Here is a 27,806-nt window from a genome sequence, read left to right as displayed (position 1 = left end):
TGTGGGTTGCTTTATTTGCCTCATCCAAGACCTGGCCCTATAATTGACTCTTGATGACAGTATAATGACTTTTTTATTTCTTTATACTTCTGTACACTTTCCAAATTCTGCACAATAAGCATAACAATAAGGATTACTTTGACCATCAGGAAAAATTAATTAATTTATTTTTTGCGGTACGTGGGCCTCTCACTGTTGTGGCCTCTCTGGTTGCGGAGCACAGGCTCCGGACATGCAGGCTCAGCAGCCATGGCTCATGGGCCTAGCCGCTCCGTGGCATGTGGGATCTTCCCGGACCGGGAAACGAACCCGTGTTCCCTGCATCGGCAGGCAGACTCTCAACCACTGCGCCACCAGGGAAGCCCAGGAAAAATAATTTAAAAACGAAGTCAAGACTCACTCAATGATGTTCCTTGTGATTTCACCATGGGGCTTGCAAGAAACAAAAACTAGTATGCGGATGGCCCCGTAGTTTCGAATGGCTTGAACCACCTGGTAATCTAAAGGAAGAAACACATTGCTATTAATATAATTAAACTATCATGGTCCAGGTTATCACAAACTTGCAACTGGCTGGCACATAGCACTGGTTAGGAAAAGAGGAGAAGCAGGTTCAGAGCCAGCTGAGAGCAGCCTTAACATGGTGTAGAAATGAGAGACCAAAGCTGGTGGACATCATGGGAATACCTAACTAGCTCTGTAGCAGGAAATCTAGTCATCCTTACGCAGTCCTGGCCCGGGCTGGGTTCACTACAGCAACAATTAACTGCCCATCTTCCTTTGACTTTAGTAGCTGTGGCAAAATCTTCTCTGCTCGACCAGTATGGAATTCACAGTTGGTGATGCCTGCAAGAGAGGCCCACGTGCCATAACTCAAAATGCAAGCCAAGCAGTTGGGGGTGGGGAGCTTCAGCTTTATAGAAACGTACAGAAAGCAGGGAGGGCTCTGCCATCTTCTCTTTAGATCTAACATACTTCTGCATAACAATGAAAGAAATGCTTTTGAAGCTGCTTCATTTTTTCCAATGCGCTTTCCCTTGCAATATCTCTGTAGGCCTTTCAGCTTGAGAGACTAGATGTGTTATTTCACAACTTAGTGACTCACACAGCACATAAGGACCTATACCAAGAAGAGAACCTTGACTATAACTCAAGTGCTCCTTCTGCTATATTGGAGGCTTTCACATGGAGCCTCAGGAGCTGTCTAGAAGTGAGGTAGAGGGGAAAGAAAATCTTTTTTCTATGTTGCAGTTTGGCCTAAGACTTTGTTCAAAGAAAAGGTCCTACTGCTAAAAATAGTTTGAAACCTATTGTATTGTTATGATGACTCATGAGTCTAATGTCAAGAAGGCTCTTCTATATTATTCAAAGTTTTGCCAAGTTCCCTTCCTATCAGCTAGGCTTATTCCTTCCCTTAGGCTTTTTCCGGATAGAAACAAAAAGATTAGGGAGGGATAAATTAGGAGTTTGGGATTAACATATACACACTACTATATATAAAATAGGTAACCAACAAAGACCTACTGTATAACACAGGGAACTCTACTCAATATTTTGTAATAACCTATAAGGGAAAATAATTTTTTTAATGAATTTATTTATTTTTGGCTGTGTTGGGTCCCCGTTGCTGTGCCCAGGCTCCCTCTAGCTGTGGTGAGTGGGGGCCACTCCTCGCCGCAGTGTTCACTTTGCTGTATACCTGAAACTAACACAACATTGAAATCAACTATACTTCAAATTTTTAAAAAAAAAAAAGAAAAAAAAAGGGGGACCTCTTTTAGAAAGTCATCAGGATCCAACTCTGAGCACTCCAGAACACCTTCCCTTCCTCCCCAGTCGTGGATACGGTAGATGCCCTTTCCCACACAACCGTTCCCATAGTACAGAACAACTACAGCTCTTAATTTCTCCCCAGAATGTGAGCAGTGTACCATTGAAGGCTGCAGTCCACCTGGCATCCTCTACCGCCTGCTCCACCAACTCAATCCCAAGGACCTAGGAGGTATACTGAGCCAGAGAGAGACCAATCACACCTGGGGAAGTAGGAGAGAATAAGAGGAGGGTATTTTATGGTATTACCAATGAGGTTATGCCTGCACCACTACCACCAACTCCCCACCTCGGCTGCAAGGGCCCTGGGTGCTGCGTGGATGGTGTTGGGGAGATAAGCTGCATGTTGATTCTGCCCTGGGCTGCCACTTGCCAGTTACACAGCAGATGTCAAGGAGGACGGTGTTAGAGTTCACTCCACTCAGCTCCCCCACAGTCCGATACAGTATCTCTGCACCAGCAATGTTAACCTGGAAAAAGGCATCTGGAGAGATGCAGATCTTCAACCCCAGGAGATCTTCAAAGATGTGGGGTTCCCCAGACAGGAGCTGGTAGGGGGACTGCTGATGGCTGCAACGGGTCGTAGTGCTAGAAAAGAATAAAAGAAGAAAGCACCTTGGAATGGCAGGCCAACCTATCTCTAGTGGTTGGTTGGAGAGGGAGGCCCCAGCATCTCAGCTAGGAGACAAAGCCTCCATGGCATGGCCCTGAGAGCTCTGGAGGAGTTTCCCTCTCAGGGGATGGAGGTACATGCAAACACTTGGTCATCAGCAGCGCTGCCTCAGTAATCCACAACCCAGACTATGGCAAGCCATAAGACTGCGGCTTGCTGTTGGGCTGTCCCAGGTTTACCTTTCCTGGAAGTAAAGTGATGTCAAGTCACAGACTGCTCCTGGCCCTTTGGTGAAAAACTTCTTTACAGTCTCCTTCTGGACACAGAGCTCCTCCTGCCCAGACCACAAAATCAGGAGTCAAGCAAAAACCCACCTCTTACAAATTTTCTCTCCAAGCTCTATGGTAATCAGCCCTGCAGTAGTCAGACAAGAAGGCACGTTACTCAAGTGTTATAGATAACACTTAAAGCAATGTTCTGTAGGACCAAAAAAAAAAAAAAGCTATTTTCACATCTCAGCAGAAGCACTGCTTTGCTTATTGGCTTTTGACAAATGCTATACAACAGACACGGCACTTTCTCTGGCTTGAGCCTCTTTAATAGTTCTCTAAAGAAAGTGTGAGAGTTATTCTTGTTGTAACCTAGGAGCTAAACTAAGCTTTTGTCCCATCACAAACAAGCAATAACCTTTCAATTCCTTTCATACTTCTCTACTTCAAATATCCCATCCACCCATCCAAACACCACCTCAGAAGACACACGTCCTAAGAGAAAGGAAAGAAAGGGCACGGAACAGAATGAGCACGGTAACTAAATCCTTTCTTCGAGTTCTAAATGTTTTAAAATTCTTACGTCACTACAGAGAGCCCTATCCATTAGCTCGACACAAGGACATGACAATAAACTATGTTGGAGCTATAGAGTTAAAAGGCCAGGAATCAACAACCTGGGTTCAAGCCCTACAGCTTTGCTATTTACTAGCTCTTTAACGTTGCGTACCTCTATGCCTCCATTTGCTCAGCTGTGAAATGAAGGGAACAATACCTCTCCCCCTCCAGCCTACTTCACAAGTTGCTTGAGATGATCACATAAGTATTAGAATATTTTGATACAGGCATGTTTGAAAGCTCTAAGTGTATTACAAATGTAAAAGTATTATGTAGATTATGAAATTCTGACCATATTCTAGTCTCTATTAAATTGGCTTCTGGAATTAGTAGAACACCTAATAAGTTCTATGGGCAAAGTTCTTGTGAAAATCCTCAGGAGTCCTCACATGATAATTAACTTGGTAACCTAGCCTCAGTCTCTTTGGTTTCATTATGCCAGCAGCATGGTTAACAGGATCCTTGCCATCTCCTCATCATCATCCCCAACCCTTCTTTCCAACCCATACATTCTATGGATGCATTGTTTCTGCTATCTTCCCTGAAACCTCCAAATACCAACTGCAGCATATTGATAGTAAGGGCTGCTATAGAAGCTGTTCCTTACCATCCTTTGAGTCTCACCTGCCTTAATTCCTGGGGATGGAAAGTGATGATGGCCATTGTGTGCCTTGGCTATTGGTGTGGGCTATGAGCTCACGCCAGTACCCACCTTCACGAAACAGAAGGCAGGGCTCCAATGGGGACTGCCGAAGGAATACTTTGTAGTACTAGGAAGAAAACAGTACTATTACACAGGCAAAACTAACAAAGTTTGACAGCTCATTATTCATGCCGAGCGACTGTTATGGGCTGAAGTGTATCCCCCCCACACCCAAATTCGTATGTTGAACGCTTAGTACCTCAGAATGTGACCAGATTTGGAGACGAGGTCTTTAAAGATGTGTTTAAGTTAAAATTAGGCCATTAGGGTGGGTCCGAATGCTGTGGTTTCAGTTGGCCACACTGCCACCCCAGTGGGCCCACCACACCAGTGGGCCTAGAGGATAGTATCAACCCATAGAGGATTATTCTCAAGCCTTAAAGTTTAGTGGAATTTGCCCTGCTAGGTTTCAGATTTGCTTGGGACCCAAGACCCCTTTCTTCTTTCTGATTTGTTCCTTTTGGAATGGAAATGTCTATCCTATGCCTGTCCTACGATTGTATTTGGGAAGCAGATAATTTGTCCAACTTCACTGGTTCATAGCTAATTCTGTCTTAGGATGAATTATACCTTGACTGATACCTCTCATCCACACTTCATTTAGATGAGATTTAGGACTTAGAGTTGATGCTGGAATGTGTTAAGAATTTTGGGCTGTTGGAATGGGGGTGAATGTATTTTGCATGTGAGAAGAACATGAATTTTGAGGGTCCAGAGGAGAGTGTTATGGGCTGAACTGTGTCCCCCTAGGATTCATACATTGAAGTCCTAACCCCCAGTACCTCAAAATGTGACTGTGTTTGGAAATAGGGCCTTTAAATAGGTGATTAGTTAAAATGAGGCAGTTAAGGTGGGCTCTAATCCAATCTGACTGTTGTCCTTATAAGAAGAGGAAATTTGGATATACAGAAACATCAGGGATGCGCACGTGCACAGAGGAAAGCCCACATGAGGACACAGCAGAAAGGCAGCCATCTGCACGCAAGCCAAGGAGAGAGGTCTCCGAAGAAACCAAACCTGCTGACACCCTGATCTTGGACTTCCAGCCTCTGGGACTGTGAGAAAATAAGTTTATGTTGTTTAAGCCACCCAGTCTGTGGGATTTTGTTATGGCAGTCCTAGCAAACTAATGCAGTGATATAAGAAACATGATCACTGCCCTGCAACCTTACTGAGGGATCCTATCCATGATAGCCCAAAAAGTATGCTCCATGAAGGCTCAGAGTTGTATCCTGAGTCTAGCACATAACCAGTGCTCAATAATTATTATTGAAAGAAGGTATGAAAGAACAGCAAAGGTATCTGTATGAAGAATTTCAGCTTGTTGTGTACACAGTGTGGAATACAATAATCATCCATTTCTGTGAATTCCTCCTGGCAGCAATTCTTAATATACTACTAAGCTGCTATAATTCCATTCTTACTTATAACTTCCTGATGTAAGCCCATTGTTTCTGTATTTCTTCATATAACCAGGTGCCAACCAGCTTAGTTGGATCCTTCATCTTCCCCTGGTAAATACAGGTCAAAAGCAATCCTGATTCAGTGTTGAGATATCAAAAATCCTTAAAGCCAAACTTCAAACACAAGCCAGTTGCTGCCACAACAGGACACACTATCTGATTTACTAGGTCCTCTTGTTTTCATAATGCATGGGTTCTGGATCCACTGTATTTTCACAAAAACCCAAAACAGTGCATGGAAAGGAGAGTTACACCAAAAAACAGTGCCACTTGAGAGGGTAAAAATCAATTAAGGGTGCACTTGACCACTTCTGCTATAATTTCATATAAATGCAACATAAGATGCTTAACTATACTTATACTGAACAAATTTTTCCAAATTTTGAAGTTGGTGATTTAAAGGAAGACTGTTTCAACTGTTGTTTACTTGCTGGTTGGAAAGGAATGTTTTCTGGAAGAAGATTCAAATGTCTTTGAGGTCCTAGAAGGATGGGAACTGAAAAACTGAGTCTGACCTGGAAGATAATGGGTAAGTAAATATGAAATACAGCTTCTCCATTGTATGAGCCAAGGCTTTGGTTTCTTCATTTATAAAACAGAGCCTGAAACTCCTATTCTTACATGGGAATGCCTAAGCATCATATTGCAATATACAGTTGACCCTTGAACAACATGGGTTTGAACTGTGTGGGTCCACTTACATGTGGATTTTTTTCAACAAATACGTACTACATTACTACACAATCTGGGGTTGGTTGAATCTGGGGTTGGTTGAACTCGAGACATGGAACTGCAGATACGGGAAAACCAAGGATATGGAGGGCCAACTACAGAGTTATAGGTGCATTTTCAACTGTGCAGAGGGTCAGCGCCCCAACCCCCATGTTGTTCAAGGGTCAACTGTATCAATGTATCAAATCAACATACTGTACACCCTAAACTTACACAATGTTGCATGTCAATTATACCTCAATAAAATAAAATTTTTAAAAAGAGTGAAAGGGCCTTCTGGTTAAAATAACAGGCTATTCCTCTTAAAAATCCCACTAAAATGAAATAAAGGAATAAAAAAGACATAAACGTATTTAAACTCATTGATCCACCAATTCTCCCTTCTCTCTCTCTTGCATCATTTTCCTCCCTCACTACTGGATCATTCCCATCAATACACAAGCATGTTCTTCTAACTCTCCCACCTTTAAAAAGAAAAGTAACCTTCTCGAACCCACTTTCCCCTCCAGCCACTGTTCCATTTCTCCGCTCCTCTTTGTAGCAAAGCTCCTCAAAAGAAGTGTCTATATTCACTGCCTCCCATTCCTCTCCTTCTACTCACCCACTGAAATCAGGTCCCCACCACTCCACCTAAACAGCTCCCATTATGGTCACCAACGACCTCCGTGTCATGCAGTTCAAAGGTCAATTCACACTCATCTTACTTGACCTACCAGCAGCACTGGCACAGCTGATGAGCCCCTCCTCCTCAGTTCACTGTCTTCACTAGGCTTTCAGGATCCCACACTCTCCTGGTTTCCTCTGACCTCACTGGCTGCCCCTTCTCAGTCACCTTTACTGGTTCCTCTTCTCCTCCCAGACCTCTTAAAATGGGAATGCCCCTGGACTCAGTCCATGTTCCTGTTCTCTTTCTATCTACTCTCACTCCCTTGGTCATCTCTTCCAGTCTCATGATTTTAAATAACATCTACATGTTAACAACTCCAAGATTTCTAATTCTTGAACCTCATCCTAACAGATCCAACTACCTATTTAACATATCCACTCAGATGCCTAATAGGTATCTCAATGCAACATGTCCAAAATTGAGCTGCTAACCTCCCCCTGCTCAAATCTGCTCTGCCACAGCTTTTTCCATTTCCGTAGAAAGTAACTCCACTGTTCCACTTTCTCCTCCCAAAAACCTAGAGCCATTTTTCACTCCTCTCTTTCTCTTATACCTTTCACTCAATCAATCAAGAAAGCCTGCAGTTCTGTCTTCAAGATATATCCACCTCCACTGCTGCTCCCACTGGGCTATATCATCTCACATCTGGATTACCACATGAGCCTCCTAACTAGTCTCTCCGTGCTTCTACCTTTCCCTACAACAATCCATACACAATATAATAGCCAGAGTGATCCTGTTTAAAACCTAAATCATATCATGAGATGCCCACCCCCCAATCAAAACCTCCAACAGCTCAGAATAAAAGCCAAAGTCCCAACAATGACCTCTAAGGCACTACACTATCTGGTCCCCATTAGCTACCTTACCTCTTCTCCTATTACTCTTCTGAGTCTACCTTCAGTTCCTCCAGAAAGCATGCCATACTCCTACCTTAGGGCCTTTGCCATGGCTGTTCTCTTTGGCTAGAATGCTCTTCCCTCAGACCTCCACATGGTTGACACCCTCATTTCCTTTAAGTCTTAATTCCAAAGTTTCTCAACCTTGGCACTATTGTCAATTCTGTGTTGTGGGGGGCTGTCCTGTGCACTGCAGGAGGTTTAACAGCATCCTTGGCCTCTACTCACTAGACAGATACCAGTAGCACCGTCCAACCATCCCCCAGTGGTGACAACCAAAAATGTCTCCAACATTGCTAAATGTTCCCTGTAGGGCAAAACTAATTCCAGTTGAGAACTACTGCTTTATTCAAATATCACCTTCTCAATGAAGCCTACGTTGATCCCATTTAAAATTACAACCCGCATTTCCCCCAAACTTATGATTTCTCATCCTCCTTATCCTGCTGTATTTTCCCCATGGCATTTGTCTTAGTCTGTTTGGACTGCTAAAACAAAAGTACCATTAACTGGATGACTTATAAACAACAAAAATTCCTCAGTTCCGGAGACTGGGAAATCCAAAATCAAGGTTCCGGCAGATTCAGTGTCTGGTGACAGCTTCCTCAATGACGGCTTCTGTCTTTTCACTGGAACCTCACATGGCAGAATGGACAAGCTAGGGGCTTCCCTGGTGGCACAGTGGTTAAGAATCTGCCTGCCAATGCAGGGGACACGGGTTTGAGCCCTGGTCCGGGAAGATCCCACATGCCACGGAGCAACTAAGCCCGTGCGCCACAACTACTGAGCCTGCGCTCAAGAGACCATGAGCCACAACTACTGAGCCCACATGCCACAACTACTGAAGCCTGCGTGTCTAGAACCCGTGCTCTGCAACAAGAGAAGCCACCACAATGAGAAGTCCACGCACCACAACGAAGAGTGGCCCCCGCTCACCACAACTACAGAAAGCCCGTGCACAGCAACGATGACCCAACACAGCCAAAAAAAATTTTTTAAACAAATAAATGAAAAGAATGGACAAGCTAGTTCTCTGGGTCCTCTTTTATAAGGGCACTAATCCTAATCATGAGGGCTCCACTCTCATGACCTAAGCACCGCCCAAAGGCCCCAACCTCTTAATACTATTACCTTGGGGGTGAGGATTTCAACATATGAAATTTGGAGGGACAGAAACATTCAGACCAGCACTGCACTTATCACCTTCTAACATATTATATAATTTACTTTATTATGTTTTTTTAAAAATCTGTCTCCCCCCACTAAAATATAAGTTCCACAAGGGAAGGGATATTTTCTTCATTATTGTATCCTAAGCACCTAGAATAGTGCCTGGCATTTGTAGGTACTCAATTGTACTTGTTGAATGAATAAATGAAAGAAAGAACAGAGATAATGGGAGAGAAGACAACAAGAGCAAACCAGATAAAAGACTGGAATGTCAACTGACTTAGCAAGATGAAGGAAGCTACATCTGGATTGCCTACAAAGGGGGATCTGATGAGAGGTAAGGCTTACCTGCTCCACACAAGCCTGGAAAGGCTCAAATTTGAAGTGCAAGGAGATAGAGATGGGATAAGGTACAGGGCTTAAAACAGGGTTTGGTTGAAAGTCTGGACATAAAACTGGTAAACAACCTCATCCTACCAAAAACCTCTATCCTTCTGTAGCAGGAGGTTGGGGATGTTTTTTCCCCTTAGGAAAAAATGAACACACAAATACCAGGAAATACCAGGCGGAGTTGTGGCACAGGGGTGGAAACAGGAAGATTCAATGTAAATTCTCTCAAGAAACTGAATAGTCCCAGAGTAATGATCTCCCAAGAGAGAGAGATGGGCCCCCACCCACAAGCACCAGCAGCGAAGCCAAGAATCAACAAACCCACTCAAGCTGAATTGCCAATCAATTTAAAGCCTCATGCTTAAACATGAACAGTCAGGCAACTACCACCAGCTATTTGATTAAAGCCTTCATTGCAAAAGACAATACCCAAAACAAACAGGGGGAAAAAATCCCTGAAGGAAGCAGACAATTCAAAAAACAGGAAAAAGGGCTTCCCTGGTGGCGCAGTGGTTGAGAGTCTGCCTGCCGATGCAGGGGACACGAGTTCGTGCCCTGGTCCGGGAAGATCCCACATGCCGCAGAGCGGCTGGGCCCATGAACCATGGCCGCTGAGCCTGCACGTCCGGAGCCTGTGCTCCGCAACGGGAGAGGCCGCAACAGTGAGAGGCCCACGTACCGCAAAAAAAAAACAGGAAAATAAAGGCAAAAGCAAGATTAAAAAAATATATATATATGTGTGTGTGTATATATATTACATTATTTTAAAAAAAGAAGATGCTATACAAAAGGAACAGAGAACAAGCAAAAGCTTTTGAAAATTAAAAGGTGGTAGAAAAAAAGTCAATAAAAATGTTGGCATTTATTTCAAGAAAATTTCACAAAAAGAAGAACAAAAGGGAAAAGAGATGGAAAATAGAAGAGGAATGAGTAGCAGATTACAGAATCAATTCCTGAAGTCCAAAATCCAAATAATAGGAGGTATAGAGAGAACAAAGAAAATGAGAGGAAGTACTTAAAGAAATAATACATCACACCAGTCAGAATGGCTATCATCAAAAAGTCTACAAATACTATATATAAAATAGATAACTAATGAGAATGTACTGTATAGCACAGGGAACTTTACTCAATGCTCTGTGGTGACCTAAATGGGAAGGAAATCTAAAAAAGAGTGGATATATATATATGTATAACTGAATCACTTTGCTGTACAGCAGAAACTAATACAACTTTGTAAAGCAACTATACTCCAATTAAAAAAAAAGTCTACAAATAAATGGTGCAGAGGGTGTGGAGAAAAGGGAACCCTCCTACAGTGTCAGTGGGAATGTAAATTGGTGCAGCCACTATGGAGGACAGTATGGAGCTTCCTTAAAAGACTAAAAATAGAGTTGCCATATGATCCAGCAATCCCACTCCTGGGAAGATATCTGGAGAAAACTCTAATTTGAAAAGATACATGCACCGCAATATTCATAGCATTATTTACAATAGCCAAGACATGGAAACAACCTAAATGTCCATCGACAGAGGAACGGATAAAGAAGATGTGGTACATATATACAATGAGATATTACTCAGCCATAAAAATAATGAAATAATGCCATTTGCAGTAACCCATAGATGGGCCTAGAGATTATCATACTAAGTGAAGTAAGTCAGACAGAGAAACATAAATATCATATGATATCACTTATTTGTGGAATCTAAAACAATGATACAAATGAACTTATTTACCAAACAGAGGGCTTCCCTGGTGGCGCAGTGGTTAAGAATCTGCCTGCCAATACAAGGGACATGGGTTCGCCCTGGCCCAGGAAGATCCCACATGTTGCAGAGCAACTAAGCCCGTGCACCACAACTACTGAGCCTGAGCTCTAGAGCCCACAAATCACAACTACTGAGCCCATGTGCCACAACTACTGAAGCCTGCGTGCCTAGAGCCCCTGCTCTGCAACAAGAGAAGCCACAACGAGAGGCCCGCGCACCACAACAAAGAGTAGCCCCCACTCACCGCAACTAGAGAAAGCCCACGCACAGCAATGAAGACCCAACACAGCCAGCCATACATACATACATACATACATACATACATACATAAAATAAAACAGAAACAGACTCACAGATATAGAAACAAACTTATGGTTACCAAAGGGGAAGGAGCAGGGGAGGGATAAATTAGGATTTGGGGATTAACATATACACACTACTATATATAAAATAGAGAAACAACAAGGATCTACTGTATGGCACTGGGAAGTATATTCAACACCTTATAATAACCTATAATGGAAAAGAATCTGATAAAGAATATATATATATAACTGACTCAGTTTGCCGTACACTTGAAACTAACACAACATTGTAAATCAACTATACTTCAATAAAAAAAAAATAAAAATAGGGAATTCCCTGGTGGTCCAGTGGTAAGGACTTGGCACTTTCACTGCAGGGGCCCGGGTTCAGGCCCTGGTTGGGGAACTAAGATCCCACAAGCCACGTGGCATGGCCAAAAATACAAAAATAAAAAATAAATTAAAAAAATAATAATACAGGAAAATTTCCCATGTCTGAAAGTATTAGTTTCCAGCTTGACAAGGACTAGAAAGTGCCCATCACAATGAATGAAAGAAGGGCCACATGGTCATGAAGTTTCACGGACAGAGATTCCCTAAAAGCTTCTAGAGAAATAAAGAGGGGAGAGATTATCTACAAAGGAATAGGACTTAAAGTAGCATCCAGACTTACACAATATTAGTGGCCAGATGACAATGAGACCATGTCTTCAAATTTATAAAGGCAAATGATTCAAACCTAGTATTTGAAATCTAGAAATACTCTCAGTCATATGTCAGGAAAGAACTAAGACATTTATAGACATGCAAAGACTCAAAGTTTACTCCTAGGCACCCTTCCTCAGGAAGCTAATGGAGGTTGTATTCCAGCTAAATGAGGATGTAAACCAGAAAAAGGAAGACAGGGGATCTGAGAAACAGGGGTAAAGACAGAAGAACAGCAAAAGGAGTCCCAAGATAACAGCTAGGCAGACGGCCTCAGGAGCCTAGGATGGAGACTCCAGAAAAAAGGTCTTCAGGGAAAATACTAAGCTCAAGTTTTTGACCATATGGAGAATACTGATGAATGTTTGACAGAGCTCTTAGAGCACTCAGAAAATTAGCAATAGGTTCAGAGAGAACTAAGCCAATGAGAAAATGAGGTAATTATTCAAGCCAATGAAAACTAAAAGTTGTAAAATCCATCATATTACATAGGACTAAGCAGTTATTTTTTTTTAAACGAAGCATACAGCAGAAACTAACACACCATTGTAAAGCAATTATACTCCAATAAAGATGTTAAAAAATGATCAAAGGATCAATCCAAGAAGAAGATATAACAATTGTAAATATTAAAAAAACGAAGCATATTATTATGTGGAAAAAAGGTACAGAACTGTTTTCATATTAAGCTACCTTTTAGCTAAGAAAAGGGGAGATACAAATATGTTTCCATTTTTTAAAATAAATAAAAGTGAATAAAAATGTTACCCATAGAAGGAGGAAGGGAACTGGGCAGAGGGGACAGAAGTGAAAGCTAGACCTCTTTAAATACACCTTTATGGGACTTCCCTGGAGGTCCAGTGGTTAAGACTCTGCACTTCCACTGCAGGGGGGGCGGGTTCAATCTCTGGTCAGGGAACTAAGATCCTGCATGCGGTGCAGCCAAAAAACAAAACAAAAAGAAAATACACCTTTATTTTGTAGATATGACTTTGAAACCATGTAAATATCTTACAAAATTATAAAACAAAAATTTAATCAAAAGGAAAAAGAAAAAAATCAATCCCTAAAATTTGAAAGCAAGAAGAATGAAGAAAAAAAAAAGAATCCATGTATCATGTCAAGTTGGTGGTGTAACTGCAGAGATGAATTCCTTCAGAGCCACAATAATTGGACAAAAAGAACTGGACAGAAATCTTGAGCTCTTTTCAGTAATCATTTGTTAGTAATAATACTAGTATTGTTGTTCTGAAATTATATGTAAAGAGTAGGATAGAATAAATAAGTACAGCTGACCCTTGAACAACATGGGTTTGAACTGCACAGGTCCACTTATATGAAGATTTTTTTCACTAAACGTGTACTACAGTACTACACAATGCATGGCTGATTGAATCCACACATGTGGAACCACAGATACGAAGTGGATTTTCGACTGCACAGGGGTTGGCGCCCTTAACCATGGCCTTGTTCAAGCGTCATCTGTAAGTATTCTAATATTGTCAGGACTAAAGTTTTAATTGTAAGAGACAAGAGATAAAAATATAAAATCAAAGGATTTAAGTAAAAACTCTATAATTTTTAATTTGATTTGGACATATTACTGTGAACTCGTGATATATTTTCTTTTAAAAAATATTTCCTAGCTCTGTCCACTAAAAAGGCATTGAAATATGACCAACTCAGTATAAATAAGCACGCACCTAGCACCCTGCCATTTCCCACTAACAGAGACAAGGATTCCTTAAAGAAACGGCTGAGGGCTTCCCTGGTGGCGCAGTGGTTGAGAGTCCGCCTGCCGATGCAGGGGACGCGGGTTCGTGCCCCAGTCCTGGAAGATCCCACATGCAGCAGAGCGGCTGGACCCGTGGGCCATGGCCACTGAGCCTGCACGTCCGGAGCCTTGCTCCACAATGGGAGAGGCCACAACAGTGAGAGGCCCACGTACCGCAAAAAAAAAAAAAAAAAAAAAAAAGAAACAGCTGATTCCAGCTCCCAAGCATAAAATGGACTAGATGTGCTAGAAATATCTTATCATTCCAGAACTATCACAGCCATCTAGGTCTCACAGCCAATTTAAAGAGGTTTCAATTGGCCAAAAATGGAGTAATTGGAGTACCAAAAAACCCCTAGTATCTGCAGTAGATTGAAACATATCAAGTATGTTAAAAATCTGTGAGTTCCTAATGATACCAAAACAAACACATTAACTGATCATCTTTTGAGGAAGGTGAAAGAACCAAGGATTTATCCTGCCTTTCCTGTAAGAGTACCTTAGAGTAACCAAAGGGTTGATAGGGAAAAGTTATTTCTAGAAGAATTCCAGCTAATAAATAATAGATTTAGAACATGATGAATAATGACAGCTAAACCATTAAGCGAAAAACTGACAGGGAACTTTTCAATGAGTGAATCAGACTGATGACACCTAAATCCACTGTTCAATGTTAACATCACCAAGAAAGAGAGCCCATTAGATATCTACATATAAAAACATTCTTGCCAAAAATCAAACCTGAATCTGATCAACACTCTAGATCTACCAGCTTAGAGGAAATACAGGGGATAGAGGAAGAACATTCAATGATATCAAGGGGATTCAATCAGCAAAATCCAGAATGGGAGAATCTCCAGAGGAAAACAAACCAGTTTCTTCAAAAAGTAAATTGCAGGGACAAAAAAATTAATAGGGAGAGGTACTTACAAATTAAGAGGCTAAAGAGACATGTTAATCAAATGCAATGTATATACCTTGTTTGAATCCTGATTTGAACAAGCCAACTATATCAATTAAGCTTTTTAATGAGATAAAACAGTGCCAAATCTGAACATTTACTAGGTAGTTGATGATATTATGGGATAAATGTTTATTTGCAGGTGTGACAATGGTATGAAACTATGTTAAAAAATTAAGTCCTTTCTGTTAAAACTCATGCTGTGGTATTTATATCTTATATGATATAATGTCTGGAATTTGCCTCAAACAAATCCAAAGGGGCTGGTGGAAAGTGGGTGAGAGTATAGTGAAAGCAAGATGGGCCATGTGTTGATAGTTACTGAAGCTGGGTAATGGGTACATGGGGTGTGTTATACCATTCTATACTTTTACACGTTTGTAATTTTCCACAACATAAAATGAAAGAAAAAAACAGTACAATAAAGGAAACAAAATCTTAGTACATCTACTTGGCTCAGGAGTGAATATCTACAGTCATAACAATACAGATGCTAGAGACCAGTTGCTTGGACTGGAGTGGTGATGATGGTGGTGGAAATAGAAAGAAGAGGGTAGAGTCAAAGTATTTTTAGAAAGGAAAACTGAACGAAATAAATAAGAAAACAAAAAAAAGAAAGGAAAACTGAAAGGACGTGGAGATTTATTATATGTGGCTGAGGAGGAAGTGGTAGAATTAAGACAGAGGAGTCTAAGAGGACATATGTTTCTAGTACACATTGCTACCATTTACTAACGTGAGAAAAAGGCACATTTGGAAAGGGAAGAGGGTAAATTTAGTTTAGGGCAATGGTTCTCAACCGGAGGCGATTGTGCCCCACAAGAGATATCTGGAGGCATTTTTGGTTGTCACAACTCATGGCCTCTGGGGGCAGAGGCCACGGATGCTGCTAAACATCCTCCAGTGCACCTAAGAGGCCCACACAATAAATAACCATCCAACCCAAAATGTTAATAGTGCGAAGGTTGAGAAATCTGGATCTGGGCCAATGCTGATTTGAAGAGCTCTACAGGAAAACTAGGTGAGGATGTTCGGTAGCCTTTGGAACCCCACCTCCTGAAGCTCAAGATGGAGCTGGTATGCAAATATAAGTTTAGGAGTTGTCAATTTACAGGTGGTCATTCCAATCATCAGCTATAGTGGTGTGCAATCTCCCATGAATATATTCAAAAAGAAGGCCAAGGACAGAGTCCTGGAGGACACCAACACTTATCGTGGGAAAGAAAGGGAGAAAAAGATCCCATGAGAACGACTAAGAAGTGGCCAGTGAAATAGGAGGAAAACCATCAGAGAATGGTATCACAGAAACCAAACAAAGACAGTGTTCCCAAGGAGGAAAATAAGAATAATAAGTGGTACCAAAGGCAGAGAAAAGGTGAGTAAGTTAGGGGCAGAAAGTTTCCATTTAATTTGGCAAAACGGAGCTCACTGATGAATTTGGCAAGATTAATTTCTAGGAATTGTTGGGGGCAGAGGCAAGAACCATCAGATTTTTTTAATTGAATATGTTTATGAAAGAAAAGAGCCGGTAGAGGTGGAGAAAAGTAGGTAAAGAAACGGGAGAAAGAGGGAATGTAACAAAGGAATAAGGGACCTGGGGAGAGAGGAGATGAGTCTAAGATGGTGTTTCAAGGAAGAAGAATAGCCTTGGACAGGTAGAAGACTAACAGCATTTCACTGAGATAGGAGGGAAAGGAGGGGTAAGATTTCAGCAAAATTGGTAGATGGTAGGGGAAGCAGCTAAGGGAATCCTCATCTGTTGGTCTTAATTTTCCAGTGAAGAACCAGGCACAGCCATCTGTCAAGAGCAAGGGTAAATGTGATGGGATAGGAAATTCGAGGAGAGGTAAGAGTTTGGAATAGTCACTGAAGACAATGGGAGAAGAAGCTGACAAGGGTCATGCAGGAAGATTTCCAGAGAATGATCCTATGATGGGAGCTGTGTTCTAGCCAGGAAATCTTTGAGGTCAAGATGTGTCTTATGAGAAGGCACCACCCTAAGTGTCAGAAAGCTGAATCATTAGGAGGATGGGTGCTGTAAGTATAAACAGGGAACAAGTATGTCAGTTGGAAGCCCTGTTTCTTTTTCCTTTTTCTTTTAAGTTCCAGGAGGGCAGGCACCATGTTTGTTTGAATCACCACTGGATCCCCAGCACCTAGTCCAGTGCCTGACACATAGTAGGTACTCAATAAATAGTGGGTACATGAAATAGAGGGATACTAAAATGTCTCAGAGGCCAATCTAATGATGTAGATGCCTTACACCCACTCCCACATCTCTCATGATATGCTTCAACCTTGTTCTGCTGAAAACACTAGCCTTCCAAATACAGACACCGGCCACTTGCTATCCTGCCCTCATCAGTATCTCTCTGTCCTAAATTTCCCTTGTATTAAATTCCTTGGATGCTTGACATTTGCAATAATGGATGCAGTTCTCTCTCCTCCTCTCCACCCTCTCTGAAATGAAACACTAGCAATGTTCTCTCCACCGTTAAGAAGTACACTTTCAGAACAGAACCCCTCCTCCCCTATAGCACTAGAAGAGCTCTAAGATTAAAGTATCAGGCATGCTGCCGTTATAGACTGCAATGCCTGGGGTCATCTTCAACCAGCCTTTGTTCCTTATTACCTGTGCCACTTGACTGTGTTTCTTGGGGATGTTTTTCAGATGGTTAGACCGTACACAGACCATGTTCCTGTCTATGGAAAGAAAAAGAATTTGATTTACATGGTTTTCTTCCTAAAAGATTATTTAGAATAAAATGTCTAGCAACTCAAATTCCCTAACCCAAAGAGGCATATTCAAATATGAAGAAGCAAAGTACCTAATTCATGCTCAAGGCCATTTTTCAGAGAAAACCTGTTTCCTGGTCTGGCCATTAAAAAGCTTATTCTTAATGGAGCTAGTCCGCAATATTTTCTCTCATGCCACAAATGTGCAATATGATAGTGTCTGCTTTCTGTTCAGATTTTAAGAGGGAAGTAAAATGTAATGGGTTTTGTTTTTCTGTTAGTGAATAACAGAACACTGATGTCATATACTCATTTAATTCAGCACACAGGGGAAAAAAAGAAAGCCAAGTGCCTACCCTAATGAACTGTAGTTTAAGGCATATGGATATTAAACAGTGTGACTAATATAAAATGATGGTGTTTCAAGTGGATTTATTGAAAATGGGCAAATGGTAAGTTCAGGAATGGAATCTGGGAATGGATACTGGAATTAAGTCTCAGAAATATGCCACTGTGATTTCTCTCACCAGCACTCACCTCCCCTACCAGTTCTTTTAAGGCAGATTTATCGCAGAAAGCTCTTAATTTTCAGGGATATGGGGATGTGAAATAGAAAGGGCATGTCTCTAATAAGCAGGAGACTGCTCCCAGTACAGAAAGTAACATAAAATGATAACAATGATGACGACGACGATGTTGACAACAATGATGATAATGAGACCAGCAGCACCAGCATCAATATTTATGAAGTGCTTACTAGGTCTCAGGCATATGGCTTTTAGAGGAAGAAAGCTGGGGGGCGGGGAGGTTGATTCCTAGTACTATAATACAATGACTACTCACCAAAAAGTATCCCCAATTAATCTTATTTTTTAATGCCTTTTTAAAAACTGAAGTATAGTTGATTTACAATGTTGTGTTATTTTCAGGTGTACAGCACAATGATTCAGTTTTATATGTATATATATATACATATACATATATATATATTTTTTAGATTCTTTTCCTTTATAGGTTATTACAAAATATTGAGTAGAGTTCCCTGTGCTATACAGTAGGCCCTTGTTGGTCATCTATTTTATATATAGTAGTGTGTATATGTTAATCCCAAACTCCTAATTTATCCCTCCCCTACTTTCCCCTTTGGTAACCGTAAGTTTGTTTTCTATGTCTGTGGGTCTATTTCTGGTTTGCAAGTAAGTTCATTTGTATCATTTTTTTTGATTCCACATATAAATGATATTTGTTTTCCTCTGTCTGGCTTACCTCACTTAATATGATAATCTCTAGGCCCACATTGCTGCAAATGGCATTATTTCATTTTTTGTAGCTGAGCAGTATTCCATTGTGTATATATATACCACATCTCCAATTAATCTTGTGATCATGCTCTGCATCAAAGGCTTCCAATTCAACTTTCTCCTTTAGGGCCACCATATTTCCCACTCCTCTCCACTCTCACAGACACTGTTCTCTGCACCCTCCCCTTTCCTCTCAGTTTTTGTTTGGTTATTTCTACTAGTCACAGCCTTCGACTGACCTCTCCAAGTTCCCAGGTAGTACCCCACAGTCTTTGGATTGCCATCTGGACCTCAGTTCACAGAGAAGGTGGACTTATTTCGGTAGCCACTGATGACAGGCTGGAGAAGGCAGAAGCACAGGAGAGGGACAACAGGTCAAATAAAACCAAGGAAGACAATACAAAGAACGAAAGAATGTTCTCTGGATGAGAAAAAATAAATGATGCTTGCTTGGAATGTATGGCATAGGTGAAATTCCATGACTGAGAAGATCAAAACACTCCATAGACACTCCATAGGAGAAAGCAGTTCCAATCTTGCCATAAAGCAGGAGTCAGAAAACTTTTTCAATAAAGGGCCAGACAGTAAATCATTTTAGGCTTTGCAGGCCATACGGTCCCTGTCACAACTATTCAACTCAGACACTGTAGTGCAAAAGTAGCCATAGACAATCCATAAACAAGTGAGCTCAGCTGTGTTCCAATAAAACTTTATTTACAAAGTCAAGCAGCAGAGCAGATGTGGCCTCAGGGCCATAGTTTGCCAACCTCTGCCACAAATTAAATTCTGCCTTTCTGCGGCCTCATTAGAAGTTTTCCAAAGTCTGGAATCTTTCTAAGGAGGCAGTAGCGTACTGGTTGAGAAAGTGGGCTCTGCATCAGATCAACTTGAGTGTAAACCTTAGCTCTGGCACTTTCTAGATGTGTGTCCTTGGTCGAATCACTTAATCTCTCTGAGCCTCAAGTATTCATCTGTAAAATGACACTGTCTATCCCTCAGTGTGACTGTAAATAGTAAACAAGACAATGATACATGTTACTCACTTAGCATAGGGCCTGGTCCCCACCAAGTGCCTGGTTAAGTATTGGCTGATAGTATTAGCTATTAAGGAGACTTGGTAGATAAAGGATAGGGAAGTAGGGGTTTACAGAAGGTATAATAGGATGGAGAAAACAACAGAGGCCCTCAGATCTGGGTGCAGATGTTGTCACATTGACGCCATTGAGCATGTGTAGGTACAATTCTAGTCTCTGTAAAATTTTCTTCTGAGCTTCAAATTTCACCTGCAAAAGAATATAACCAGTGAAACAAAAGACTTCTGCAGTATCACCTCAAAGAATAGAAAACAAACAGGATAAGAGAAGGTTGTCCCACGGATTCTTGGGTCATGGTCTCAGCAGATAAGGATCTCAGAATGATGGAACAGCAACAGACCTAATGAGGTACTGGGAAAAGGTCAAGTGAGCTCTTGTGTAAGCTCACCATTTCATCTGACCTTTCAGACTGAACATTCCAGCTATATGTTAGTGCTGTCCAGTAGAACTTGCTGTGATAATGGAAATGTTCTCAATTGGTGTTATGTTCTATGTAATATGGCAGCCTACACTAGCTACAGGTGGCTACTGAGCACTTGAAATGTGACTCATGTAACTGAGGAAACGAATTTTTTATTTTATTTCATTTTAATTAACAGTCGGCTCTGCTATCACGTGACACAAGCATTCCTAAACCATACTATGCAAAGTTACTCAAAACAAATCACAGGTCTCAGGGCTCATGGGAAAATGGGGTTGGGCACACACATTCCAAAAATTTATCAGTAACACACACACAAAAGGTAGGAAATTAATAAACATAGAAAAGTTTTGCACATGTTAAATGGTTAAGCAATGTATAAACACTACAATAAGGATGGCTCATTACCCTGACAAAGACCTGAAACTTGCTTGTGGAAGTGGCTGTCCACTTATGAGTTATCATGAGGTGGTGAAAGGAGGGTTATGGGGGTGAACAGAAAGTTCTCACAGCAGATGTGAATGGGTGTGGCTCATACCACACTCAGTGATCTGAGGGAGCTGGGAGATGTGTGTGGATGCTCATTTTACAAATTCTTATGCAGCTCAGTTTGGCCGGGTACAGATCCCCTTTCATCTCATGTTTCTCGTGGACAGAATCACTCCTAAGCAAACATGAAATCTGCATTTTGTTCAAATTGTTCCCTAATAAATCAATCTGTTGGAACAAATTTTCATTTTCAAAACAAGCATTAGAGCAGAATTGACTGTATTTAAATTTAAATAGCCACATGTAGTGTAGCTAGTGGCTACTGTGTTGGAAAGTGCAGCTATATATGAAGCAGCAAGAGCACTTGCTACTCACACACACAGAGCTGTAAGAATAACCCCCAAAAAAAGCAAGGAAGAAAGGAAACAGGCATTCGGATATAAGGCTCTAGAGTTTGGAAGACATAACTGGCCTAAAGTGAAAATTTCAGAGTCATTAGCATATTGAGTTTAAGGACACATTGGGGCATCTGGGTAGACCTGTTCAGCCAAGCTTCCTACAAGTCTAGCACCTGCTAGAATGGAGGAGTGAAGACTTAAGCTGGGTACCTACCTTGAGCTGTTCTTCATGGCTCAGCCTCCAGAGTGGCGTCACAACATCAGCCAGCCTTGAATAAAATAACCCAGGCACCTCATTCATTATCTAAATATGTACTGAGCACCTACTACGCATAAGTACTTCCTGCCACCATTTGCTCTGGCATTTTACTTATCATTCAGAAGACCTAACTCTCAGGCCCCTGGGGAGATGGAGTCTGGGAGGAGAGCCCATTTTGGTGCTGTCTACTTAACAAAGCCGAACAGATGGGCAAACCTAATATAAGGAAAATCCAGATTTATCAGGAGGTAATTAATCATATTACAAAAAGGCTTCACTGTTGCGTTCCTTTAAATAGCTCACCTCCCTAACACTTTTAAAATATAATTTGATTTAGAAAATACAGTTGTTGCATAAAATGAGGTATATTTGTGTTTGCATGGCTGCGGTGGGATTATTCATTTCTAATTCATCTCATCTCTAAGTCCCTGGTTTTCAGTATACCTGTCCTGGACCTTTTGAGACACAAGGTCCCAGTTTAATATTCTCTTTCTGCCAAAAACACACATAAAGGCAAGGAGAACATTTTCTGCAATCACAAAGCATTTCCACCAACATTCCTTAGATGTCTTAAGTTTGCCCTGGGTATCCTACCTGAGGTGCCCCCCTGAATCCCTGCAAATGCCACACTGTACGTCAGGCATACAGAATTTCAGTAGGCCCAGAGATTCAGATTTGTTAAGGGGAAGGGATATCACCCAGGGCCTTACCTTTCCTGCCAGGAATCATCTAGTGGTCCAAGATGTCTTGGTTTCTTTTGACTTTTCTGTCTTCTTTGACACTTCTTGGCTATCATGTGGGTGAAGTTTCCCTTACATGCTGAGACCAGAAAGAGTTGTGACCAACCTGGAGGTTTTCTGGCACACCAGGGGAGCAAATAATAATAGCATCTACCTTATAGAGTGGTTGCAAGAGCTAAATAAAGGATAATAAAAAACACTTAGCACGGTGCTGGGAAAACTGGACAGCTACATGAAAAAGAATGAAATTAGAACACTCCCTAACACCATACACAAAAATAAACTCAAAATGGATTAAAGACTTAAATGTAAGGCCAGACATTAAAACTCTTAGAGGAAAACATAGGAAGAACACTCTATGACATAAATCACAGCAAGATCCCTTTTGACCCACCTCCTAGAGAAATGGAAATAAAAAACAAAAAACAAAAATAAACAAATATGCACAGATGTAGAGAATGGACTTGAGGACACGGGGAGGGGGAAGGGTAAGCTGGGAAAAAGTGAGAGGGTGGCACGGACATATATACACTACCAAATGTAAAACAGATAGCTAGTGGGAAGCAGCCACATAGCACACACAGCGAGATCAGCTCAGTGCTTTGTGACCCCCTATAGGGGTGGGATAGGGAGGGTGGGAGGGAGACAAAAGAGGGAGGAGAAATGGGGATATATGTATATGTATAGCTGATTCACTTTGTTATAAAGCAGAAACTAACACACCATTGTGAAGCAATTATACTCCAATAAAGATGTTAAAAAAAAGCACTCAGCAGAAGATTAAATAGACAAGATGTTTGTAAAGCTCTGAGCAGTGTCCAGTGCCTGGGAAAAACTCAATACATGTTAATTACAACTGTCATGATGTTTAAAGACAGTATGGGACTGAATGGGGGTGGCAATATTAAAGGAAGGGAGCAGGGGGAAGGAATAGTGGGAGTAACTATGAGTCAAAAGCTGGAAGAGTTAGAACAGGTGAAGGGCCTCACTTTGGAAAGAGGAAGGAACCCCTCTTTCTCCAACACAGGACTCTCTGTTGTTGCCTATTTACCTAATGGTGCCTGATCATTGATGTTTAACTATTTTGAGTACCCAGGACACATGAATGGACTTGGCCAGACACCTCACTGATCTGCCATGAAATTACCTTTTTGCCCTTGCCCTCTACCTTGGATTTCATCCCAATGTTAAGTCATACCTTAATTCATAATGAAATACATTTCAAGTCCAACGTATGGAATAGGTTTATTAACAAAGATTCTTCCATGGACTCAATGCAACCAAAAATAAATAAATAAATAAATTTATTTTAAGAATTAAAAAGATTCTTCCATGGCTCCCTCTATTACTGTAAAATTAGTATGTATGATCACTACATAATTTAGAGGATGCTGACATGGGTGCTGTAATATTTAGCCCATACAGTATTTTGTATGTTTACAAAGTACTAAAGAAAGTAACTGTCATAGCTTGGAAGCATTCTGAGGATTTCAAATTTCTAACAGAATAAATTTAAGGTGGCCCGGAGTTCAGATGTTAACAATAACACACACCACCCAGCTCCCAGGAAGGGACAAGTCGTTAAGAACATGGGCTCTGGGGCCATGTTCTAATCCCAGCTCTTCTTCTCACTAGCTCTGTGACTCTGGGCAAGTTACTTAAGTGTTATGAATCTCAGTGTCACCATCTATAAAAATATGACTGGTACCACCTACCTTTCAGGGTTGTGGTAAGAATTAAATGAGCTCATATATAGGAAGCACTCAGGTCTGTGCCTAACACAGCAGCTGTTCAACATGTGTCACTGCCCTGCCTCAGGCTCTGATTCGAAGTGTGTCACCTGACTTCTCTGCGCCTTAAAGTGTCCAACCTGTAAATCTGGTGAGATATAATGCATGCGAGTGCTGTGAGCGTAAGAACAATTACGTGGAAACTTAAACAACACACACACGAAAACTCTCCTAACCTCAGTGCCTGCTGGAGTGTGGTGAACTTAAGGCCCACTCAGGACCACCTGTTAATACTACCAAATGTGTGACCTGTGGTAGACCTTTTTCCAAGGTGAGACAGATGTGTATATTTGAAAAGCAAAACCAGAGAAAGGAATGAGCGAAGGGGCAGGAGACAAAGAATAAAGAATGGTATGGAGAGGGGCACTGAGGAGGCCCACACTACAGGTGGAGAAAGTGGTGCTCTTCCAGGAAAGGGGCCCTGTCCCTCCAGCTGGCAGGGAAGGAAGAAGGAAACTGCAGGCCCACTGGGGGTTGGCAGAGGGGCAGGGGAGCTGAGGAATTTGAGTACAGCTATCTCTATCCCATGATATTTAGACTTTTTGAGAGTGTGGGCCCTCTCCCTGGTGACTGCCACCATGACTGTGCTCCACTTGCCCTGTACCCCTTGTCCTTCTACATTTCTCCAAATGGTCAGATATAGTCTACAATAGGACTCTACTATTTCAGGGTGCCAACCAGACATCTCTCCTGGTAAAGAGCCTCTCATCATACTTAGTAATTTCTCAAGTGAAATATAGTTTTCAAGGCAGTATAGTAATACCAGTCAAAGTGAGTTATATTTCGTTTTTATAGTGTTTCCTGTTTTAAATAAACGCTTGGGTTAAAAAAAAAAAAAGAATGTGACAACTGCTCTATTTCTGCCTCAGGAATTGATCAGAAAGAGACCCAAGGTCCAGAGCTGCCAGAGAGCAAGGTATACTAACTCTCTAGGGCTGAATAGCTAACCAGCCTGAAATGCTCAGAGAGGTTCAAAGCAGAGACTATGCAGTAGGTTTAATCCTCACAGAGCCAAGGATCTCCTTGGAGCAAATGTTCACCCACGGAAAAGGATCCTGCTTACACTCTCCGTTCACCCTTCTTGCAGCTGGCCTGGCCCCAGACATGGTTCCTGGCTAAACCAGACGGACAGATGGGTACTGCTGCGTCCTGACTGCAGCCCACGTGCAGTCAGGTCCTTCCTTCCCCCACCAGACCCCCTTCACCAGCCCTTCCATCCCTCTCTTCTTTGGGCAAGTTCTGCCCACCGTGTTTGTAAGAAGGGTAACGAGGAAGAGACACTAGGAAAGGCTACCACTGAACTTCGGCGGGCTGCAGGGCCAGAAGAGCCGACAAAGGGAACAGGGGGAGGTCAGAACACAGGCGGACGCAGAGCTGGATGCGACCACATGCAGCCAGCGTCCGGTCGTCCCCTCCCCCACCTCGCCTGCCTTCCCAACTCCCCGCCCAGGAGGCAGCCTGGCGCAGTAAACAGTTTTCTCTACTGCAGGGGATAAATCGGGTTTTCGAACACTCCACGTACCCCTCTTACCTTCGTAACCTATAAATCTTCTTACAAACCGGAGGCGGTTAACGACAAAATCAGCTAAGGGTCCGCATCGCAGCCGCTGGGGAGAGTCACTTCCTGGTGCGTCCAGCGCCTCTACTCCCGGAACAGACGCGACGGGACGCTGGGCTCCCCCTGGGCGCTGACTGGCCCGACACCTGGAAGCTTGTCTCGTGAGCCCTTCCCCCGACTTTGTCCTGGCGCTTCTCTAGAAATCTTCCGCCAAAGCACTCGTTGCGCTAAGGCCCGGCCCCTTCACTACCCAGCGACCCCTCCGCGCGGCCCCGCCCCCTGCCTGCTCTCCTCACCCTCCCATTGGTGGATCTCGATAAATCTCCTAAATCACTTAGAAATTCTCACTACTGTAGCGTAAACAGCGCTACCTCTATAGGGGTAGCCTACAACCAAAAGAATAGTTTTCTAATGGTAGAATTGCAGGCATCAGATCCATAATGGATTGGAAGATTGGGAGATGAAGAGCGGGGTGGCTTCCTCAAATCGCAGCGTTGAAGGATGTACACGTATGTGCTGTAAAAAAAATTGTTTTTATTCTGTTACTTTAACAGAATAAAATTTACAGCAAAGTGAATCTACATTTTATGACGCTCGATTTGTATGCTTAATAGTAATTGGGCTTAAATGGAAAGCACTTTATAGTCAACATTTCAGTTATTTATTCAAAGCATAATATGCCTATTATGTGCAAGGCAATGCATTAACCCTATTGAGTACAGCAGTAAGTTAAACAAGGACCAATAAGTCACATAACAGCAAACATTGTCAGCCTGACCAAGGTTCAAAGCACAGATCTGCCACTTATAAGCTGTGTGAATTTGGGCCAGTTACTTAATTGCTCAGTGCCTCATTTTTCTCATCTGAAAAAATGTCCGTATCAATTGTACCTACCTCACTGGGTTTTGATAAAGATTAAAGAAGTTAATGCATGCAAAGTGCTTAGAACAGAGTGAGCACACACTCAATAAATGTCAGCTATTATCATTCAAAAATAATTGTATATACTGTGTGTGTATATACACACACATGTGCATATATACCTTTTTTTAAAAAAGATCTTTATACAATGTGTAAAATAAATAAACTACAAGGATATATTGTACAACACAGGGAATACACCCAATATTTTATAATAACTTTAAATGGAGTATAATCTATAAGCGTTTTGAATCACTATGTTGTACACCTGAAACTAATAGAGTATTATACATCAACTATACCCTAATGAAAAAAATTTTTTAATCCACTATAAAAAAGAAAAAAAGAGAGATCTTTGCTTCCCATTCTAAAGACTTGAGCAGGTAAGTGCTTGACTCAGACTGTGGCCTTCCTAACTGCTCTAATGGCTCTTGAGCAAAATTGGAGTGCAAACCACTGCTTCAGGTTTCTAGCCTGCACTGGGCTAGCAAGTGAAACCAGGCCAGATGAGTGTGCTTTTGGGTCTCTTCTCCCTTTCTCTCCTCTTAATCCCCTCTTATTCAGAAAGCCAGCTCTACTCCTTTCCTCACCTCTTCTTCCCCTTTCTTCTCCTTCCCATGCCCTTCTGCTCCTTTATAATTTCTCATCTTGGCATCTTTTGTTGTGCCTAGCCCAGAGCCAGGTGCCCAATAGGAGCTCGATAAATATTTGTTGAACTGATTTGAATCCCACCTTGTCTACTGAAAGGAAAAGGGCATATCTTCGCTCACCCCCACCCTCACCTGCTCTGAGCATCCAATCGAACTCATTTAAAGCAGGTCTGTCATTTGAGAAGGCAGAACCCTGAGGGGTGACCAGAGAAAAGAGATTAAGGAAGCTATAATGTAATTACTTAGCCTTAACATTTCTATATATATTTAATCTGATAAACCATGTTCTTCTCTACAAGTGAAAGCATTACATTTGTAAGAGGGGGAAAATATCCCATATTATAGAAAAGGTTAGACTCTTCAACAGGAAAGTCAATAAATGAACATGTCATAGGTGATAAGAAATATTGTTGAATTAAATAAGAGCCGAAACCAAGATAACCTTTGCTTAACTTTGTTACCAGCAAACCAAATCACTACAAAGTGAAATCTCTAGAAATTTGTCAAATATTCTCATTTTGGACCAAAGAAAGGATTTCTGAGAGGCTAAAGATTTCATTAGCTCTCAGAAATAACA

The 27,806-nt window shown here is 41.7% G+C and overlaps 1 protein-coding gene across 1 annotated transcript; it reads right to left on the bottom strand.

Annotated features, from left to right (window-relative positions):
- Nucleotides 1-331: 331 nt before the first annotated feature.
- On the bottom strand, nt 332-27,226 carry TRMT2B (tRNA methyltransferase 2B). The gene is given in 15 exon segments (XM_024746523.1): nt 332-500; nt 726-732; nt 734-846; nt 1,932-2,033; nt 2,204-2,418; nt 2,683-2,777; nt 3,955-3,998; nt 4,001-4,100; nt 17,505-17,575; nt 19,149-19,248; nt 20,058-20,192; nt 21,526-21,580; nt 22,281-22,389; nt 25,632-25,854; nt 27,170-27,226. Coding segments are annotated over 15 exon segments (1,530 nt in total). The 3' UTR covers nt 332-396.
- Between the last annotated feature and the right edge of the window lie 580 nt (nt 27,227-27,806).

Source organism: Neophocaena asiaeorientalis, unplaced genomic scaffold (assembly GCF_003031525.2).
Source record: "Neophocaena asiaeorientalis asiaeorientalis breed wild unplaced genomic scaffold, Neophocaena_asiaeorientalis_V1.1 scaffold406, whole genome shotgun sequence".
Lineage (NCBI taxonomy): Eukaryota > Metazoa > Chordata > Mammalia > Artiodactyla > Phocoenidae > Neophocaena > Neophocaena asiaeorientalis.
This window is presented reverse-complemented; position numbering and strand designations above follow the sequence as displayed.